Here is a 22,487-nt window from a genome sequence, read left to right as displayed (position 1 = left end):
ACTATATATATATATATGGTTAATTAACATTAGAGTTTTGTTTATCTCCAAACCAAAGTCATCAGCTTCCTCTCCTGGCTGAGTTAGGAAAGTATAGACTATGCCCCATCAACGGAGTGAGTATATTAGTGATGACTGGAGGAGTGGCCATGTGCTCCATTGCCTAAGCCGTGATGGGGATCACACCAAGCCAGCAGTGCTGACTGGGGATAGTCAGAGCCACAAGACAGAGCCCCCAAAATATTTAGTATTTATTATTGACTGTGGCGACGTGCGGCTCCCGTGTAGATCCGTGTCACAAGCTGATGGAATTATTACCTTGTGGAATTTTTATGCTGTCTTGGCTCCAGAGGTGTTTTTATGTTCATTCCACAAATGAATAAAACAGGATCTGGGAGACTTCTCTTGCAAATGAGAATCGGCAGGAAATCTAAGCCCCTGGACCTCCATCAGGTCCAGTCTTGCCTTCTCCACTGTGCTACCTCCTATGCTAGATTTGTCTGCTTGTTAGACTGACATCTCATCTTGCTCTCCATTGCTGTTCAAGTCATGGTGATGGTTCTGTTTTCTGTAAGTCAGGGCAATCTCAGACTTTAACATGTATGAAACCGCCCTGGGCTCTGCTTAAAACAGATAGAGTTAGTGGCTGTGGAACAGGGCCAACATCTTGTCTTTCCAAGAAGCTAGATGCCAGTCTCTACTTGCTCTGGGCTCCATGGACTTGGTTCAGTATTGTTCATATATAATTCGTGTGTAGGCATGAAATTGAACTAGAAACCAGACTTTACTTTATTCACATGAGAAGAGGGTTAATTTTTTAGTCTTCCTTTTTTTTGGGAGGTGCATATTTGTGTTGTGACATTGGAATAGAAAGCATGTAGGAGTGCTGGGAGTCAGTGCATAGCAAAGCTGTGCACTCAGGGTGAATAGGGAGGCTGCCTTTAAGGCAGGTAAGCAGTCAGTGTCTCCTAAATTCCTCCATTGCTTTATTTCTTCCTCAGGCCTGGGAGGATGATCCCTGGCAGTCATGATTATATCTCCCAGACCAGAGCAGCAGCCTTGATCTTGGAGGGCTGCTGGGTGGAGCTCCAACTCTTCAATCTTTTTTTCTCCTAAGGCAAAGCCTGCTTTCAGTCAATACACAGCCAGTTTTAAACCAGTTTCAGAACATTGTAGAGTTCCACATTGCCCCAATCTGCTAGCAGCATGTTTGTAAAAGAAACCTGAAGAAGATAGCTTCCAGTGCCTGAAGTCTAAAGTTCATTTAATAAATACTACTTTGAGCTGGCTCATGCCTTTAATCCCAGCTATTTGAAAGGTTGAAATCTGAGGATCGTGGTTCAAAGCCAGCCCAGGCAGGAAAGTTATCTCTTAATTTATCAATTTAACTTATTTTTTAACTTATTTAGCTTATCTCTTCTTAATTTACCAACAGAGCCAGAAGTGAAGGTGTGGCTTAAATGGTACAGTGCCTGCTGGCCTTGAGCTAAGGGACAATGCCAAGGACCTGAGTTCCATTCCCAGTACTGGCTCATATACACAAAAAATTTGCTTTGAGATAAACTCATGCTCTCAAATCATGTTCAGAGTAGTTTGTAAATGTAGTCTCTGATACTTAACTGCACTGGTATTTGTACAGATTGTAGATTGGAAAGGCTTTGTTGAAGGGCTGCTCTTTCTGCTGTAAATCGAGAACATTTGCAATGTAGGTTAGCATTGGCAGTACTTGTTGCTTTTCAGGGGAAGGGTGGTTGGTGCTGGCTGAGTGGCACCGTGGGGGTTTCTAGAGCAGGGCAGAGGAGCCCAGTGAACCCTCTGAGGCAGTGAGGACACACTACACCCCTAGCTCACAGCCCCAGGCTCCTTCCTGCCCAAGCTCTTACCAGCCGGCCTCACCAGTAGGCTCCCTATGTCACCAGTAAGTCTGGGAGTCTTTTGGCCCCAGCCACAGGTCTGATTTTTTTCTCCCAAATTCTGGGAGAGCTGACGATTGTTTGGAGCTCAGGATGCAAACGTCAAGATAGAGTCAGAACTTGGGGGCCTTAAAACAAATATTTTAATCCCCCCAAGTTCCCAAAAGGACAGACGAGCCAACAAAGAGAAATGGACAGCTTTTTCTGTCACAAATGACTCCTGTGTTCATTTTAATATCTAGGGTAGTCCCTGCCCCTCTGGCTGTCCACAATCGCAGATCAAATATTTTCCCCTGAATTCTGGGAAAGTGGACTAGTGTTTTGGAGCTAAGGATGCAAATGAAAAGAAAGCACTCATAACTTTTGGGCCTGAAAACAAATATTTTAACCCCCCCGCCCCAATTTCTGAATGCTCAGATAAGACTCATGGACTTATCCTGTCCAGACTGGCCTTGAACCATGATATTCAGATCTCAGCTTCCAGAGTAGCTTGGATTATAGGCATGAGCCACCAACACCTGGCTATGTTTTTATTTTTGGTTTTGGTTTTTGTTTAGCAACTCTTCCAACAAGCTAGGCACTGGGCCTGATTTTACTGCTGTACCTTCTACCCCATGGCAGGACACTGGCAGGAAATATGAGCAGCTTGCACCAGCAAGGGCCAGGCAGTGGGCTTACCTGGATACTGTAGATACACAACTAAAAAGTATAGAAGACATTTGTCATACATAATTACCTACGAGCTCCGGGTTCTTAAGGACATTTGAGGACCTCCAAAAAGAGATAGACACCCACCAAATGCTTTGACAATTTTTATTGTCTATTTCCTTTCTTTTTAAGTAGGAAGTGGAAATTTTTACCATTTCAGACAGATACTTGTAGTTCTTGGCCTAAAACATGGAGATTTGCTGTTTGGATTTTGTACATGTTAGAAATTAAAATCATTGTAATGCTGTTGATTTTGAATTTATAAAGTGGGTTCTGACAAGTACCCTTTAACTAATGCAGTGAGATAAATATTTTAAGATGTACTTTACAACCCTCGTATTTATCTGGATCATTTTACTATCAAATTTGTGTCAAATTTGTGCAAAGCCTTCAGGTCTTTAGTCCTTTCTGGACTATGGAATTCTGGATAGGAGATCTAGATCTAGATCTACATTCAGAGCAGTGGGACTGAGCTTCCCTGAATTCAGTTTGAGACTTTTTTGTTGGTTGTGGGGCCTGACCTCTGGGCCTGGTGCTGTCCCTGAGATCTTCAGCTCAAGGCTAGCACTCTACTACTTGAGCCACAGCGCCACTTCCAGCTTTTTCTGCTTATGTGGTGCTGAGGAATCGAACCCAGGGCTTCATGCATGCAAGGCAAGCACTCTGCCACTGAGCCACCTTGCCAGTCCTCAGTTTGAGACTTTTTAAACTGTAGAGGAAATACGTGTTTAAACCTTTTCCTTTTCTTCTCTGAAACTGAAGAACTGAAAAAAAATAAAAATCTGTTTCATTCAATAGTATATTTTAAAGTAACAAGGTCTTTGTTATTTTAAGAAATATTATTAAGGACACTTGTTAAGAGATTGGCTTAAAAACTTCTTTCCTTTCTGCTATGGTGAGTCTTACAGTGATGGAGTTTTGTGTTTAGACAGGTGTGGGTTCTCTAGTAGGTCTAAGAAGGTCCATGGAATAAGTAGGATTTCTGTATGAACTGGATGACAGAATCCACTGCCCTAAGGTCAGGGGTGGGGTGCTCAAAGCCCTGACATGTCTTCTGTAGCACATTCTCCACATGCCAGTAGTACAGCAGTGAGTGGATTCTAAGAAAAACTAAGAAGCTACCTGTCACTACACCCAGAGATCAGTAGGGGAAGAATTTTCTAGCTTGGAAATTAGGGAGCTTGAAGTAGATACTGGTCAACATGCATTTGCTTATACCGTGAGAACGTGATTGCCTTAACCACACCAGACTTCGGTCACTTTTCAATGTAATGGAAGTTATTATAAGGTTATGTATGGCTCCAAGTGTTCATTCTGTTTGACTGCATTAGATGTAAGAGCCCTAGGTTTAGGAGACAAAAATACAATGCCTGTTATAGTTCTACTTTCAGAACTTACTGGATTGTTTTCAGTATTGGTTTTCATGACATTGGTAAAGTGCTATTTACAGAAGCAAATAAATATAGGCCAGAAGACATTTCTCCAATTTGAAGTTTAACATATCTTCTTGTCTATGTATCTGTCTGTGTGTATTTGTTTACTCCACATCTTTATCTGTTATTATCTCAGCTGATTCCACTGTTTGGTGATTGTAAACTGTGCAGTAGACATAGGTATGCAGTAGTCTTTCTGGTATGTTGATTTAATTTCCTTCAGCTACATACCTAGTAGTAGTATGGCAGGTCATAGAGGAAGTCTATGTTTTTGGAGGAAGCTCCACAATGATTTCCACAGTGGTTGCACTAATTTACATTCCTACCAACAGTGTTTGAAGGTTAAAAGAGAAATATTTAAATTTTTTGAATAACAGGAAACATTAATTAAAATCAATGGTAAGAATTACATATAGAAAAAAGAAAAAACAGCAGAGAGCTTCAAAGGGGAGGGAAAAGACTTCTCTTAAGTGCTTGAGCCTGATGCTCAGTGGAGCTTAGGAGTTTCTACATGTCTGCCTCCACATCCAAAGTTAGGTTCTCGGTCTTAAATTGCAATCAAACTGGAATTTATCTGCTGGAGCTAAGTTGCTCTCTGCAGGTAAAGGTGGGTTGATATCAGACAAAGTCTGTGAGCCTACTAGATCTCTAGAGCAGCAAGGACAGTCAGAAATTAGAGGTCCATTTGTCCTAAATGACCTGGACAGCTTTGAGATTGAGATCAGCTATAATGTGGACTGTCTCTTTAGACAACAGCTACTGGTAGAAGAGGATTTTCTTCACAAGCGGTGGTCAGAGACATCTGCTGCTGCCAAAGTGCTTTCCCTTAGGATGGCTTTTCCTCTTCTTCCTCTGGTGGAATAGAGTGTGTGTCTGGTACCATAAACAGATTCACATCAGCTGCACCTTGTCATGGTTCTTCATCTTCTGACACAGCTTCAGGAGACTCTGCCTCAGATGCCATGGACAAGAAATCCTCCTAATGCCCTGTGTTATGGCTCTTCTGCTGCCACTGAAAGTGGAGGTGGTTGTTCTTCACGTGTTGCCGGCAGAGGCACATCAAGAGATACATCGACTGCACCCTGTGCTCTTTATCATCTGACACCGACGTAGTGATGTCTTCATAATATGCCGTCGGCAGATGCACAGCAAGATGCAGAACTAGGCTTTCATGTTATGGCTGTTCAGATGATGACTCTTGTGAGGCTGGGTCTGTCTCAGCTGCTGTGACAAGACCACATGGGTACATGGCAGTGGTTCATTTATCTCAGATGAAATGAACACAGCCATCTGGTCATCCAAGGTAGCTAAAGCACATACTGATTCTTCAGCTGCTGCTGTAGCCTGACATAGCTTTGTCTTCAGTGGGGTGAGCTCAGTCCACTGGGGGTCCACCACAGTTTGCAACTGGGATTGGCATGGAGGAGTCTGAGCAGTATCTAGATACCTTCTGACCTGGTCTGGGCTGCCAGGAGTGACCTACTGGTCTCTCCATATAAAGGACCAGAATCATCTTCTGGATCTGATTTGGGGTTAGGGTCATGTCTGGGTTGATCCAGTGTCTGCAGGTATTGGCCAGGTGCTCTTTGCAGGATCTCCTAGGGTCTGAACTAGTAAAAATCAAAGCAGCCGCAAGAAAATGTGATCATCACTTTGCTGTCTCTGGATGTTTTCCAGTTAGGGTGGCTTTGGAATGTGGCTGCTTGCATATCTGGGTTTCAAGTTCTCTCTCTCTTTTTTTTGTGTGTGTCAAGAATGAGTTCACTTACTGGGGTCCTCTTACATAAGTCTTTCCTTTAATAGGAACCCCACAAAGTACCCCTGAACTTCTGACTGCTCCTTATAAGACATTCACTGTTTGCACAACACATTTTATATCCATATATTTGTGTGGTGGTAGGGTTTATATTCAGAATCTCATGCTTGCTGAGTACCTGAGCCACCCCATCCCCCCATCCATCAGTTTTGAGAAACTTCTTTTTTCGATTATCCTTGTCTTACCTACTCTTTTTCTCTTCATTCTTTTGTGCTGTTGAAAACCTAATAAAGTACAGGACTAAAATTCACTTCACTGACTTTGCTCTGGAATGTTCCCTTTCCTGTATAGGTTTGAATCCTGAGGATATTGGCCTCTAAATAAACAGGAAGGAGAGTGTTGTATTTGGCTTTCTGGGCTAAAACTGGCATTTCTGGGTATTGTCTACAGAAAAGAGAGCTGAGCCTCTGGCAAGGCCTGTCAGTGGCTGGAGTTGGGACAGCTGGTCTGCCTGTCCTCCCCACTCTCTCCTGCTCTCCCCACCATAGCTCCTTACTGCAGCAAGGTGCCTCTCTGTGGATCCTTCTACTTCTGTCCAGGATACCATCCACCTCTGATCTTATCTTGTTAACCACCTCCACCCCCTATTTCCTCTCTGAGCTCAGGGAGAGCCCATCAGAGGGGACCTTGTTGGGGCCCTTCCCACCCATGCTTCTAACTAAGCTGTCCTTTCTCCTGTAATTTGTGTAGCCTCCCCTCCCTGCTTCTCAGTTATCCCCGTCCCCCTTTTTCTCCTGGTTGCTTCTGCATCTTGAGGTTTTGCCCCTCCATGGTCCTTCTTCTTCAGCAGTTCCCTTTAAATCATCTTTGCATTTCTTAACCAGAGAGAAACATTTCTCCCTCACCACCTTCCCACTGCTGCTTCCTAGCCACTGCCAGGCCCCAGCAGATGGAGGCAGAGCAGAACACAGTCTCCCAGTTCCCCCTGGGTTGGTGGGAACCTTGCTCCTCCATCCTCATCGGAGACCTTTGCTGAGGATGCTGAAAATGGGCTAATGAACAAAGCCAGGGGGGCTTTTCTTTATACACTGTGACATTTGTATTTCAAACTCCCCAGCTGCTTCACAAGAGGTGGGGCCTGACCTTGGAGGAGGGGTGGAGCCTGACTAATGGGGGTGGGGGGCCTGGTGGTTGAGTCTGCTATCCTTGTCAGGCACAACCTCTTTCCTCTTTCCTCTTTCCTGGCTCTTGCTCTCCCCACCCTGGGCCCATAGAAACCTGCTGGTTTATGCCCTCTGCACCTGCTGTTTCTCCTGCCTGAGTTCATCTCCCTCCATTTCCCTTCTTACCTAGGTAACTCTTGTTCCTGTTCACGGTTTGTCTGCCTTGTTTCCCCAGTAAACCTTCATGGTCCTGGTATTGCCCTGCAGTGCCTCGCTTCCTGGCACTCGTGATAGGCAGGATTCAAGTTGGTGCTCACATGGAAAAACGCTTGGGTACCCAGCTGACTGCGCCACCACTTTGTCCCCGGTACCTAGTATAGGGAGGCTCCACAGAAGGCTTCATGTTTGTTGAAGGAAAAAAATGTTATTCATGTTTTGTGTTGTGAAAGTAAGATTGTTAAAACTTTATGAAGTATGAAATATCTCCTAAATATCTTGTCAACATAGGTTAAAATTTTAACATAAGTTAAAATACGAAGGTTGAAATAAGCCTGAACATTTTGCTGCAGTGTGTTAGCAAATGCAACTTCATCAAACTTACAAGAAAAAATTCTGAGGTGGGTGATAGTGGCTCACACCTGTAATCCTAGTTACTCAGGAGGCTAAGACGTGAGGATCATGGTTTGAAGCCTATATATGCAGTAAAGTCTGTGAGACTCTTACCTCCAACTAACCATCAAAAAAATTGAGAAGTAAGCTGGGAAGGTAGCTCAGTGGTAGAGTGCTTGCCTTGCATGCATGAAGCCAGGGGTTCAATTCCTCAATACCACATAATCATGAAAAGCCAGAAGTGGTATTGTGGCTCAAGTGGTAGAGCTCTAGCCTTGAGCTGAAGAGCTGAGGGACAGCACCCAGGCCCAGAGTTCAGGCCCCAGGATCAAAAAAAAAAAAAAAAAAAAAATCCAGAAGTGGAGCTTGGCTCAAGTAAGTGGTAGAGTGCCAGCCTTGAGCCAAAAAGCTAGGGATGGTGTCCAGACCTGAGTTCAAGCCCTAGTACCAATACATTTTTTTTTTTAAATTTCCATTTGAGGACACTTTTCTTTCTATCATATAGATAAATGCTTTTCTGTAGAAAACTCCAGGCCCATGCCCTGTACAACATGTATCAGTCTGTATCAAAGCTAAAATCACCTTTTCTCCTGGATGTCCTCCCTGCCTGTTCTTCCTTTTCTCACCTTTTGTCTCCTCCCCTCCCTTGTTCTTTTCTTCCTCTATTTTATTTTGTTTATCTATTTTAAGATGAGATCTTGCTATATAGTACAAGCTAGCCAGGAACTCAACAGCTTCTTGCTTCAGCTTCCCAAGTGCTGGTATTACAGGCATGTATCATCACACCCAGCCCTAGTTTGCTTTCTTATAGACAAACTGTGAAGAGAAAAGAATAGACTACAGATCTTTGTCTGAGTTATCATCAAATCCTGGTGTACTGTAGTCCTTCACTTAAGAAGTGAGTCAGAGCTGGGCAGGATAATGGCACACTCCTGTAATGCTAGCTACTCAGAAGGCTAAGGTCTGAGGATCATGGCTAGAAGCCAGTCCCAGCAGGTAAGTCTATGAGACTCGTATTTCCATGTAACCAGCAAAAAGCTGAAACTGGAACTGGCATGGCTCAAGTGGCAGTGCACTAGCCTCTTGAGGGAAAAGGTTGAGCAAGAGCAAGAGGTCTTAGGTTCAAGCTCCAATACCAGTGTGCACACACACAGACACAAGCGCCCCCTCCCCCCCAACTCATTTACAACAGTTCTTGTATTTTTTCAAGAATCTTCAGCAAATTCTCACAGAGGCCCAGAAGCCCTGTTCTGGGCCCTAGGGATGTACAAATAATGACTGCTAGAATGTGAGCCCATATTCTTACCCATGGGCCATAATATATACAAGTTGATGATCCAGTCATCACCAGTGTCTCTTGTAAATGTGTTTCTCTTTAAGGCCTTTTAGAGTAACTTAGATTGTAAGTAGAGTTGTAAATATCAATAGTAATGATCCTTAAAGATCAAGCACAGTGGGGTGGGAAGGTGGCTCAGTGGTAGAGTGCTTGCCTCACATGCATGAGGCCCTGGGTTCAATTCCTCAGCTCCACCTAACTGAAAAGGCCAGAAGTGGCTCTGTGGCTCAAGTGGTCGAGCACTAGCCTTGAGCTAAAGAGCTCAGGGACAGAGGCCAGGCCCAGAGTTCAAGCCCCACAACTGACCAAAAAAAAAATCAAACAAAGTATCTTCACCTCCATTATTAGGTTATTTCCATGAGGGTGTGTATATTGTAGGATTTGGCCTAATTATTAGTCAAATAGAGAAAGCCTTACATCAGCAGAGACGTTGAATCATGTCCAGCCAAGCTCTATAGCTCTTTCAGGTTGGAAAATTAACCCACAGTTTGTTAGCATGCCAACAGTCAGGTCATCAAGTCAGTTCTTTTTGTTTTGTTTTGTTTTTAAAGCAAGTTTTATGGAATATTTAAAAGAAATAAAAACATTCAGGCAGCCTGGAATTTAAATTACACAGGGAGCACATAACTTCATTCCAACTGAGCTTTAAAATCCACCTGGATTACCCTTCAGTTCTTGACATTTTAATCTCTTAGTCTTATCATCCCTTATTGTGGGTTTATAAGTTAAGAGCGCACTTGATCCAACATTCCCTGGAACAAAGGGACAGGCAAAGTGTCTGCGTTGGGGTTTTAAATAAAGGTTAAAGATCAGTGCCAGCCCCTTGTGTCCTGAAACCCTGATTTTTCCCCCCCTCATCTGCATATTCTGCCTGGATAGTTAGAACCTGTTAAAACTAAATGCAGTTAAAACTAAATCCATGTTGTCTTGTTAAGTGAAATATTTGAAAGTAATTATTATTTGTAAAGTCTAAGCAGATTTTGTTACTCATTTTCTCCATGTGATGTTATTTTTAAATCTCCTGATTCACAGTGTACTAGTGCCTGGCTTACCAGCAGGCTTAGCTTACTCACATCTGTGTCCTTATGTTTTATGAAGCCACTGCCAAAGCACATGGTGTCCCGTCTCTGTGAGTCCAAGAAGGTGTGTGCTGCTGCAGAAATGCAACTTCAGGTATGTGCTCTCCTCCAGGCTCGGGTTTCCTTCATCATCCCACCTAAATCCTTGCCAAGGCTGCTCATTTGTGACTGTAATTGTGCTGCTGAAACATCTTGCATCTGACTTCAAAGAGCACAGCAAAAATCAGGTACCTGTGGCCCATTCCTTAATCCTAGCTGCTCAGGGGGCTGAGATAAGAGGATCACAGTTTGAAACCAGTCTGGGCAGACAAATCCAAGAGCCCCCAGATGTGGGGGCTCAGATGGTGGAAAATCCACTGTATGGACAAAACCATAATTTATAATTGATTTGTAAATTGATCAATTCAATAGAATAGCCTTTAAAATGAGCATTACTTGCCAAAGATCTTGGGGGTTTTTGTTTGTTTGTTTTTTTTTTTTGGTTGGTTGTGTGTCTTGAATCTGGGCTTGGGTGCTGACCCTGCACTCTTCAGCTCAAGGTAAGTGCTCTACCACTTGAGCCACAGCACCACTTCTGGTTTTCTTATAGTTAATTGGAGATAAGAGTCTCACAGACTTTTCTGCTCTGGCTGGCTTTGAACCGTGGTCCTCAGATGTCAGCCTCCTTAGTAACTAGGATTATAGGCGTGAGCCAATGGTGCCAAAGATCTTTTTTACTTTTTTTGGTTCCTTGAGAATTCAGTGTCTCAATATGTGACCTAGGCTGGCCTTGAATTCAGGTCTTTCCTGTCTATCTCCTGAGGGCTAGGATTACAGCTATCATACCCAGCGCAAAGATCCTGTTTTACTGTTATTAGTAGTAGAACGACCTCCTTGTAGGAGTTTATGTTGAGACTTTCTCTTTGAAGTTGTTCTACTGATTTCCTTTTAAAATGAGAAGACATTTTTTTCCCTCTTACCCTCTTAAATGAATAAGCCAAAGAGTGCAGGTCTTATGCCAGGATAGGGCTTGTGCCCTGCCATCCCACTGGGGCTATACTGTGGAGATGAACGAGGCTGGAAAGGAAGTGGGTTGCCTCAGCTTTCCTAAGAGGTAGAAAGGCATTTTAGGAATTGTGACGTGACATTTTACCATGCATTGTTTTAAAAAACACTGGCTCTGTATTGGTCTTAGAAATGCATAACCCACTGGATGAGAAATTATATTGGTGGCTTGAGAATTGTTTGACTTATCAGCAGATAAACATACATTAAATACACATTAATTTTCTCTCTCCTTGTATTAAAAGAAATCATGCTGTGTTTTTTTTATCATTTTTAAAATTGAAGCTCTTGAATTCTGATTTGTTGCTAGATTGTACAGTTCAGATTGGAATGATGAGTTCCAATACCTAATACTTTACAGTGGTAGAGTATAGGTAAAATGCAGATGAGCAACTTTGGCTTCTCCAGTTATCTTTAGGCATTGTTACTCATTATACAACATAGAATTGGAAGAAATATGTATTTAGCTACATATTTAGATTACCACTTAGAAGAACACACTATTTATGTTTAGGGACATGTTTGTCTTTTTCGAGGAAAAGTTTAAACTTGGCTCTCTAATTTAGAGCCATAATTTTATATCTATGTGAAGCCAGAAGCTACAGTTCATTTAAATTTTTTCTTTTATCCAAACTAATCCTTAGTCTTTCAAGTCAACAGCTGCACATTCTCTGCAAATTCCATTTCTGAAGTAGAAAGATACATATCAGAGGTATAATTGCATGTCCTTTTTTTTTTTTCCAATTTTTGCTTTAAATAAGGCATGTTGACTTTGTTCTGTCAGGTAAATTCCACCCTGTATCAGTAATACAATTCATTTTTTTTTTTTTGGGTCCAGTCATGGGGCCTAAACTCTGGGCCTGGGCGCTGTCCCTCAGCTCTTCAGCTCAAGGCTGGCACTCTACCACTTGAGCCACAGTGCCACTTCCGGCTTTTTTTCTTTTTGCTTATGTGGTACTGAGGAATCGAACCCAGGGCCTCAGGCATGCAAGGCAAGCGCTTTACCACTGAGCCACCTTCCCAGCCCTACAATTCAAATTTTGAGGAGAAAAAAAGCATATTATCTTTCCTCAAGGTATCCTCTGCAAAACTTAGTTCTCAGTACTGTGTAGGCTGCAGATTCATGTTCAAACTTTCTTTGACCCTTTATTCTCCTGTTAGATTTCATTGGCCTCTCCTCTGTCTAGAGGTGGCTGGTCCTTCCCTGCAGGTCCCTCACCCCATATGGCAGCTGTTTCCTTTGTAGTTGGAGAAACAGGTGTGGGGGTCCTTGCTTCCAACTTTCCAACAGCCACCTGGAATTCTTGGTAACGTCTGTACTTACCAGATGCTATACAGCTGTTCCTTTCTCCCTTTCCCAAACACTAGGTAGGTTCTTTCATGCATTCTAACCATCTCATATCTCTCAGGATTCTAGGAAGAAATCAAAAACTATATGTTTATCCAGAGGATTTCAACTTAGAACTTTCTTTCTCTTTTTTTTTATATTTCTGACTATTTAATTTTGGCAAAAATTCTAGTTTTGGGGTCACAAACTTAACTTGCTATATTGTACATAAAGAGAACCTTATTATAAGATTCAGTATCTTGGTATTGATCTTCAGTATCTTGGTATTATGTAAATATATCAGATACATTTATATTTGTGAGTGTTTTCAGCTGTCATTTGTAATTGTCATTCTGGTATGCCTAGTACATCTGTGTTGGACCAGTGTTAACTATAAGAATGGACTACTCATGCTAAGTAGATGTTCTCATCTGTGTAGGTCTTCTATGCCACGCTGGATCAAATCTACCATGGCAGGCACCCCCTGAGGAAGTCAACCACAGACATTCTTAAAGACACACAGGAGCGATTTTACGGCCTCCCCTACGTTCCACGCACTGTAAGTCTCACATGCAGTCCTGTGGGGGTGCCATTAAACAGCTCCGCTAGTGTTTCTGCAGGCTAGAATCACCTTCCATGTGGAAGACTTGCAATTCATCCACATTACTTGGCTCATTTAATGTACCTGCCTCTCTTCCACAGTTTCTTTCATGATTCCTAGGAAAGTGGGTGTTCAGAAGGTCATTGGATGGATGGGTTCTGGTGGCTCACATCTATAGTCCTAGCTACTCAGGAGGCTGAAATCTGAGGCTTATGGTTTGAAGTCAGCCAGGGTAGATATATCTAAGAGACCCTTATCTCCAGTTAACCAGCAAAAATCCAGAAGTAGAGATGTGGCTCAGGTACTGGACCAGCAGCCAAGTGATAGCATGAGGCCCTGAGTTCAAGTTCCAGTATGGGCACAAAAGACACAATAGCATAAAGGCAATTGGAGTTAGTATTTTTTAAGGTGGGGGGAGCAGGTGGGAGGGTGGAGGACGACACTGGGATTTGAACTCAGAACTTAAGCGTTCTGTCACCAATTTGGCCCAGCATGAGCCAGTTGAAAGGAACAGACATTGGTAAGACTGAGAGTCTCCAGCCTCTTCCCCTCTGCATGGAGTGCAGGTTGGCATAGCTGCTGGGGAAGGCCGTCTGCCATTATCTGCTGACCCTCCCTCTCATCCTAATGGGTGTTTGTGGAGTACAAGAGGTGAACACCTGCCTCTGGTGGGACTTGTTTCTGAAGAGGTTGGTGCTGTCTATGTTTTGGGGGGGAAGGGTGTCTCCTATCTCTACTTGGGCAGCCATATTCTCTGCATAAATCTTTTTTAAAATTTTATTTTATTATAAAGATGCTTTATGGAGTTACATGAGTAAGGTGATGAGTACATTTCTTGATGAGCATTATTACTCCCTTCTTTGGTGTTCTCCCACTATCCCTTTCCTCCTCCGCATAAATTGGTCAGGGCGACACTCTCTGTCCTTTCCTGACCCCAGACTGAAAACAGTAATGCACACAGATGAGAGTTTGAGCACGTAAGCCTTTCCATGAAAATATCATAATAATATGTCTGTGAGAATTGTCTTTTCTCCCAGTTTCTAACTTAATGCTCACCATTGCGGTGGCTCAGAAGTTGCTCAGGATGAAAGGGAAAGAGTTATTTCAGAAAAGCAGTGACTGAAAATAGGTTGGTATTTAGACATTGTGCTTGTCTGAACAAACACCAGCAAGAAAAAAAAGCAGAAGACAGATTTGTGAGTAGTATACACTCCTTTTAGGTTGTATCTCTGTATTCAACAGCTGTCCTGTTAGAAACATGGTGTTAGTACTGGTTCAAGAAAGCACCTCATTGTCCTGGTGTGCCTGAGATTGGGCGGTGGTCTCTATAAGCTGAACACTGCCTGCCTGCTTATCTTTCTGGGGCTGTGGGCCACCTAGGGAAGCAAGCAGAAGCACCTGATGCTTTACCACTTCAACATGTGCCTTTCATTACCCAGGCTGCTGCTACAGACTGATTTCTACCAAATCTTAACACATAGCAATATATATTGGACATGTTTCACGTTAGGTATCATCTTCTGTGTAGCATACCTTGTTGTTATATTAAAAAATAGCTTTGCTGGGCTGGGAATGTGGCTCAGTGGTTGAGTGCTCGCCTAGCACGTATGAAGCCCTGGTTTTGATTCCTCAGTACCACATAAACAGAAAAGCTAGAAGTGGTACTATTGCTCAAGTGTTGCTCAAGTGGTAGAGTGCTAGCCTTGAGTAAAAAAGAAGCTCAGGGACAGTGCCAGGCCCTGAGTTCAAGCCCCAGGACTGGCCAAAAAAAAAAAAAAAAATAGCTTTGCTGGATGCTGGGGCTCACACTTATAATGCTAGCTACTCTAGAGGCTGAGATCTGATGATCCTGTTCACAGCCAGCCCGGGCAGGGAAGTCCGAGACTCTTATTTCCAGTTAGCCATCAGGGATACATGTGTATTGGCTGATGTGTCATTACATCTACTGCCCCCTCAAACATGCCATTTTAAGCAAATTGCTCTGGGCTGTGAGAAGATGGACTGGAGTAGAAAGCCGAGAACATTTAAACATTCAGTTTTATAAGGCAACCAGTACAGAGCATATTTGACAACCCCAGTTGTTAATTTCCAGAGGGACCCTCCTTAGTCAAACCACGTATGATAAGAGGCGCCCTTTGTGTATGAAGTCAAAGCCTGCAGGCTTGTTCTCCCTGTCTGCAGTGACCATACCAGCTTGTTGTCAACATCAGTAAGCATCTGGGAACCTTGGCACCTCAGGGCATAGCATCCTGTGGCACTGGGATATTGAACAAAGGAAAAGGATGGCTGGTCAGAATAGGAGAGAGGGTGGAGGTTCAGTTAGATCAGACAGATCTGATGTTTGGTGCTCTGAATTTCCAGAGGGGCTACTCAAAGCAAAGGGAGAACACCACAACTGCTCCAATGAGGCCATCTCTAGGCCTTGGGGCAGCCATTTGTGAAGCCTGGAGTCCAGCAGGGGTAGCTGCTTTGTGGGTGTAAAGATGAAGCCCAGAACACGGGTCAAGGCAAGAACTCAAAATGTGGGAGTTTCCTCCTAGAAAGAGAAGACAAGCTGTGGGACTGGATATCACTTACCAGGGCGAGTTTACACAGTCGGACAAGGAGAACCTGGGAAACAGCACCAGGGGTCCACAGATGTCTGTCAAAGGGCTCCCAGTGACCCAGGCAGCATGGGTGATCTCATCAAAAGAATCATTGCTCAAAAATCAGAAAAAAAAATGTTCTAGGTCCATTTGTTCTGAACCTAGAAGAAGTCATGTTCAGTGAAGTCAGTCAGGCTCAGAGAGACAAACAGTGCATGTTTTCTCTCATATGTAGAAGCTAGATCTAAAATACATCTGGCATGATAACATATACAGAGCTCAGTGCATTTACACACAAACTGACTAAAGGAGGGTGTACTTAGGAATACCAGAAAATGAAAACATGTTTTGGGGGTTAGGAAAAGGCAGGCACAGGGATGGGGGGAAGAAGGGTAAGCAAATGCAGTGATTATGTTCACTGTGCATTATATAAAAAATGAACTGTATAACTTGAGGGTAGCACGTGAAGGGGAAAGTGGAGGAAAATGAAAGAAGGGGTGACATAACCAAGAAGCATTGCACTCAGAACCTGACTTACAGATTTGTATCCCCTTTGTACAACTACTTAATAATTATAAAAATGATAGTAAATAAATAATAACCTATAGATAATGACAAGGAAAAAGGGGAAAACAAAATTTAAGACATTTTATTTTTCTTTTCTGCTTCGCAGCGATATTATACTCCGCTCTTTTCTATTATTTTAAGATCATGGTGGCTTGAAGCGTAGTTTATAGAACATGTACTCTGAGTTCCCAAACAGCACATTCAGAGATGTACTCCTCCCCTAGCTTTTGTGTAACTCAAAGACTTCCCATGTGGAAACTGCTCAATTCTGTGGGGCAGTTTTCTAAGCTACTGTTGCTGTGGCCATGGTTCTACATGCAAAGGAAAGAACCTGTCATCAGCCACTTGGGAGGTAGAGTACAACCACTGGAAAAGTCAGTTCTTTTTGAGGTCTGTGCATCCTGAATGTCCTTTCATACTACACTCCTAACCACAAAGACAGGTGGGGTGGGAGAGGAACCCAGCATAGTGATTGGGGGCAGAGAAAGGCTGCGTAGAGTTGTATAATTGTTTTTAATTTAGCTTTTTGAGCTTTTTGTTTCTTTCTTTCTTTTTATTGTGCCCATCCTGGGACTTGAACTCAGGGCCTGGGGGCTGACCCTGAGCTTTTTTGCTCAAGGCTGGTGCTCTACCTTGAGCCACAGCTCTACTTCCAGCCCTTTGGTAATTAATTGGAGATGAGTCTCATGGACTTTTCTGCCTATGCTGGCTTCAAACCATGATCTTCATATCTCAGTCTCCTGAGTAGCTAAGATTACAGGCATGAACCACTGGCACTCAGCTTTGTGTTACTTTTTAATAGTCTAAGAAGAAAAAAGTACTCACCATAAGACAATGATATGGTTAAACACAAGTTGGATATTAAAAATTTAAGTTGTCATCATCAGAGTTTATTTTTGAGGTAGAATCTTACTCTGTGACTGAGGGTTGAGCTGCTAATCCTCCTGCCTTAGCCTCTTCAATGTTGGAGTTGCAGGTATGCCCCACCATGCTTGGTTATTAGTTTGTTTCCTATTCTATTTCTGGTCAGTTTTAAAGAGCTTTTTTTGGTGTGTGTGTGTGTGTGTGTGTGTGTGTGTGTGTGTGTGTTTTATACATATACATGGGAACCTTACTATACCTAATATAATATGCATTTAGAGAGAAAGAAATACATGAAAATAATGCATTTATTTATAGGTGTGCTATTTGGGAACTCAGAACACACATTCAAAAAAAATGTTCTATAAACCATACTTCAAGCCACTCCAATGTAACATCAAAATAATAGAAAAGAGCAGGACATGGTACTGTACATTCAAGCGTATTAAAAATTTTGTAGTTTAATTCTAAATGCATGAGCCTTTTCATAGGCAGTCTCACTCTGTGTGCATATATGTGTGTATCTTTGTATGTATATATATTTATGTATGTATGTAGTGCCAGAGATCCAACCTCAGGCCTCACGTTAGGCTAGATCTCTACCACTGAGCCATATCTCCAGACCCCCCCTCCCCAATTTCATGTTTTTAGTTCAGTTATTAATATGACATTGCATTACTTATTGATCTGATATAGAAATAAACATCTCATTTTTAAATGGTTAATTCTAGAATAATGGATGAATCTAGGAAATGATTTGAAATGAGGCTGATAAAGAGAAATTCAGATCACACAGGCAGTCTTTCAGCTTTTGCCGGATCTTGTTCCAATTCTGATTTTAGAAACATAGGCCTCTTTATTGTACAGAAGAATGCATGGTCTTTTGAATAACAGGACAAATGCCACAATAGTCAAAGGTCACTCTTCCCTTTCCAGAGAGTTCAGTTTAACTATTGGGTAAATATGCTTAGCCCTCCTCCATCACCTCCTCCCCCAAGCAGTTCTGTGCCCTCAAGTTCTATGCCCTCCTTTCCTGTTCCCCAGCTCTCCTATGAATGGAAAATCTCCTCCAGGAGGGCCTGGTGCCACCTGGGGTGAGCTAACTTGGAGTATTTGATGTTGCTAAGCAAATGCTAGATTAAAGAGAACAATCTTTATTTTTTTTTTATCTTAAATAAAAAGACCATCTGGTGCCTATCTAGAAACACCTAAGTGGTTAATTGCATCTTGAATTCCTTTCCTCTCTGGCTGCATAAACAACAAAGAAAATATTTACCTTCTTCCTGTCATGCTAGATTTATTTATGGCTTTGTAACTAAAACACAGAAGTGTTATAAATTGAAACTTTAATCTCACAATTGACTCACTTTCTAAAAATTTCTATGGTTTCCATTTATGGGACAGCTGCAACTCTACATTTCATCAATTTAAAACATGAGGAAAGTATGTGACTGCCCAGGTTTTTTTTTTTTTTTAATGCAGTCTTTTGAACCACGTCATCAGCTTTCATTTTATCTTTCTTTGCACTATTTTTTTTTGCTCTGAAACTTGACATGGACTACATATGATTAGCTAAAAATTCAGAATATTAAAAGTCCTTTCCCAGCAATTTAGAAAGCTGAGATCTGAAGAGCACAATTTGAAGCCAACCTGGGAAGAAAAGTCTATGAAACTCATTTCCAGTTAACCATCTAAAAGCCAGAAGTGGAAGTATGACTCAAGTAATAGAATACCCGCCTTGAGTGTAAAAACTAAGGGAGAGTGCCCAGGTCCTGAGTTCAAGTCTTAGTACTGGCATGAAAAAAAGCTCTTTCATTACCAGGTAATCACTTGTATTTTAAAATGATGCCAGCATTTTTTAGATTCAGGCTGTTTACATTTCCAGAAGCCTTTTCTTTGGAGATTGTCCTTAAGTTGGATCATATTCTCACCCATAAGAATGTGAGCAGGATACAAGGGCCTGTTACTAGTAGAGTGATGGATGTCAGAGGCTTCTTGTGTCACCAGCAGGATCTTCCTCAGGGCAACATTAGCATTCCAGGGAAGGTTCCAGTTGAGTGTTTTAATTTGGGGGTGGTGGTGTGGGGGTTGAGTTTTCTTTTTTTTTTATTATAAAAGTGATGTACAGGAGGGCTACAGTTACATAAGTCAAATAATGAGTACATTTCTTTTTGGACAGTGTCATCCCTTCCCTCATTCTCTCCCAGTTTTTCTCTCGCATCCCCATTCACAAGTTGTATAGTTCATTTTCAACATAGTGTCAAATGAGTATCACTGCTGCATTCATTATCCATTTCTGTGCCCCCTTTTTAGCCTTCCCAAGACAAATAAATGAACAAACAAGACAAAAGAAAAGAAAACAGAACAGCACAAAGAAAAAAACCTCTTGTTTCCATTTCCTGGAGTTCATTTTAACAAAGAATACTTTGTATGATCATAGGTCCATAGACATTGAAGCTTTGTGTTCCTTTCCTAAGAATATCCTCTTATGGTCTCAAGAGTGTCTTAAATTTAGTTGATTTTGAGTGAGTAATATGTGCACATGATCAAGAACTTAAACAGTGTTAAAGGTTTACACTGTACAGTCTCTCCTAATCCTCCATCCTTTTCTGGAGAGCAACCTGCCTGGGTTGCCATTTGCTGGCAGACACCAATTTAGAGATGACATGAAGCCCGTGTCTCTCATTACCTTCCCCCCATGTTGCAATTTCTGCCTTCCTCTGCACTGTTAGGGATGGTCCTCCTCGAAAGCACAGCCACACAGTCACCAGCGAGGCCTTTTCTGAGTACAGATAGGATGCCCTCCCCTGTAGCCTTTTCGGTGGTCCACAGCTCTCAAGCTAAATGCCAAAGACCTCCCTTTGTCTATTCTGCTTGCTCCATGCCCACTCCAGTCTCATCCTGCTGTCCCTTCTTGCTCTCTTTGCCTCTGTTTGAAATGTCACTTCTCCAGACCTGGCCGGTCTATCCCTCAGCTCTGGGTTTCTCTGTCACATTGCTCCTTTGCAGTGGATGGAGATTTACAGAAAAGCAAGGCCCGTTTCTGATTTGCTTATTGGCTTTTCAGAGTCCCTGACAGTTAACTTGTCATGGGAAGTACCCAGTAAATACCTACTGGAATTTTTTCTAATAAATATTGATTGAAGTTTTTTTCTGTGTGTGTGTTCATGCGTGTGCATACACGCAAATATGCGTATATCGGGGCTTCAGTTTATAGTCTGATTGCTGTTGCTTAGCTTTTTCCACTCAATCATTGATGTTCTACCACTTGAGTTGCAGCTCTGTTTCTGTCTTTCTAGTGGTTAATTGGAGTCTCACTGACTTTTCTGCCTGGGCTAGCTTCAAACCTCAATCATTAGGCCTCAGCCTCTTTAGTAGCTAGGATTAATGGTGTGAGGTACTGGATTGGGAAGTTGGCTCAGTGGTAGAGTGCTTGCTTCTCATACATGAGGCCCTGGGTTCTATTCCTCAGCACCACATAAGTAGAAAAAGCCAGAGGTGGTGCTGTGGCTTACTTGGTAGGACTCTAGCCTTGAGCTGTAGAGCTGAGGGACAGAGCCCAGGCCCAGAGTTCAGCCTGCATGACCGAAACAAAACTAAACTAAAACAGTATGAGCTACCGGTACCCAGATTCTAGCTTTTCATTCTAGCTTACCATAAAGTACACAAATCCTATGTCTAGTCATATGAATATTGGGAAATGTATTTTCCTGTCCAGTTACCATCCAGATAAAGGTCTAACTTTCTAGAAGCTCAGTGGCCTCTGCACGCCTCTCAGTCAATATACTTTCTTCATGAGGTTTTTGGACTTCAAGTGTGCCCATATAGTATAGATAAGTCGTTTGTACTTATCTGCTTTCATAAAACATGCCTGTGAGATCTGTTCGTGTCTTGGCATGTTTCATGGATAAAGCACTCCATTTCTAGTATACTGTTTTGTTTTTTTTTTTCTAGTATACTGTTTTATTGGCTGTAATATGGAGAACCATTTGAACCACCTCCAGAATGGCTCTTTTGAATAATGGTCCTGTGAATTGTGTGTATGTTTGTGAGAGAGTGTGAGCACAAGTGTGCACATGTACACACCATTTCTGCACTTGAATTTAGGGCCTGAGTGCTGCCTCTGAGCTTTGTTGCTCAAGGCTAGCACTTCTGGTGTATTTAAGCACTTTTGTTTACTTTAGTGATTGGCAAATAGTATTTTCAGTGGTTTTCAGGACTGACTTTCCAACCATCAGTTCCCAACCATTGAGTGTATAAACACTCTGGTGGTGACAGGGTATTAGATAATGGAAGACCCAGCAGTAAGGTGAAGGGGGAGGGGAAGCTCTGGGATCTAGTGGCCAAACTGAGTCAGTGGTGATATCCAACCCATAGAGCTGTGGAAGGACCAAATTATGCTGAACCCAGCATGCACATAGTAAGTAAAGGTGTTGGGTCCATTATTGGTGCTAGTTAGTAAGTGCCATGGAACTGGAGTGAGGTTGGGACTCATAAATGTATGTGCAAAGAATTGCAGCAGTTGCCTGGATGATCGGTGGGAGCATCAAGAACAGGTTCCTAGAGCAACAGGAGTCTCCCTGGGGCTGTCAGCGTGCTCCTCAAGGGCGTGGCTTGCCAGGTCACCAGAGGGCTCCACAATAACACCCAGCCAGCTCTCTTGTGTCAGATGGGTGTCTGTCTAATGGCCTTCCATGACATTTCTGGCTGTTCCTGTGTTAAGAGAAGTTCACTCTGGCGCCTTTGCCCCATTTCCTCTTTAATGTATATATATTTAAGAATTAAAAGCGAAAGCGTCAGGTTAGCCCCTCTCTCTGTCTGTGTACATTAGCTTCAGATCCCTGACTTAGCCATGGTCCAATCATTCTTTTCACATGTGTATGTTTATCTGCATCTCAAGGAAGCTTTGAAATATCTGATGATTTATGTAGAGTGAAAAGTGAACTGAACTCTCTTAAGGATATTTGGGGGAAAAAACACAAAAAACTACGCACACTCTTAAAAGCCCAAATCAAACAGAATTTGAAGTGATTTATACAATTGCAGCGATAACTTTTTTCCCCCCACTTAAAGTCAAAGTATAGTCTAAACAACTTTTCATATTGCTTAGTCCTTTAAATGAAAGCACTGGATCTGTAAAGCAAATGAGAGCTTGATTCCATACTTGTGTTCCTTTGGAAAAGCAGCTTATCCTGTAAAAATCTTGAGCCAGTCCCAAGTGAAATTAAAATGCAAGTGGATGAAGAAAAACACAAAATTGAAAGATGGTAGATCTGTGTAAGGCTGAACTGGTTCATGTGAAATGACCAAATTCATGTGAAATGACCAAATTCAGCTGCAAGCTGCTCTGTCGCTCATAATGAGGTCGATCTGTCTGTCTGTCACACACACACACACACACACACACACACACACACACACACACACACACACACACACACACACACACACACACACACACACACACACACACACACACACACACACACACACACACACACACAC

General features: G+C 42.4%; 1 protein-coding gene across 1 annotated transcript in view; it reads left to right on the top strand.

Annotated features, from left to right (window-relative positions):
- LOC122112809 (mitochondrial intermediate peptidase) overlaps positions 1 to 22,487 on the top strand; it is a 110,048-nt gene that overhangs the window by 50,639 nt on the left and 36,922 nt on the right. The window contains exons 15-16 of the mRNA XM_042685758.1: positions 10,017 to 10,091; positions 12,808 to 12,927. Of these exons, the coding sequence (XP_042541692.1) occupies positions 10,017 to 10,091; positions 12,808 to 12,927 (195 nt within the window). The remainder of the gene's footprint in view (positions 1 to 10,016; positions 10,092 to 12,807; positions 12,928 to 22,487) is intronic.

Source organism: Dipodomys spectabilis, unplaced genomic scaffold (assembly GCF_019054845.1).
Source record: "Dipodomys spectabilis isolate Male_0828 unplaced genomic scaffold, ASM1905484v1 ptg000095l, whole genome shotgun sequence".
NCBI classification, from domain to species: Eukaryota; Metazoa; Chordata; class Mammalia; order Rodentia; family Heteromyidae; genus Dipodomys; species Dipodomys spectabilis.
The sequence above is the reverse complement of the archived record's forward strand: the minus strand, read 5'-3'. Positions and strand labels throughout refer to the sequence as shown.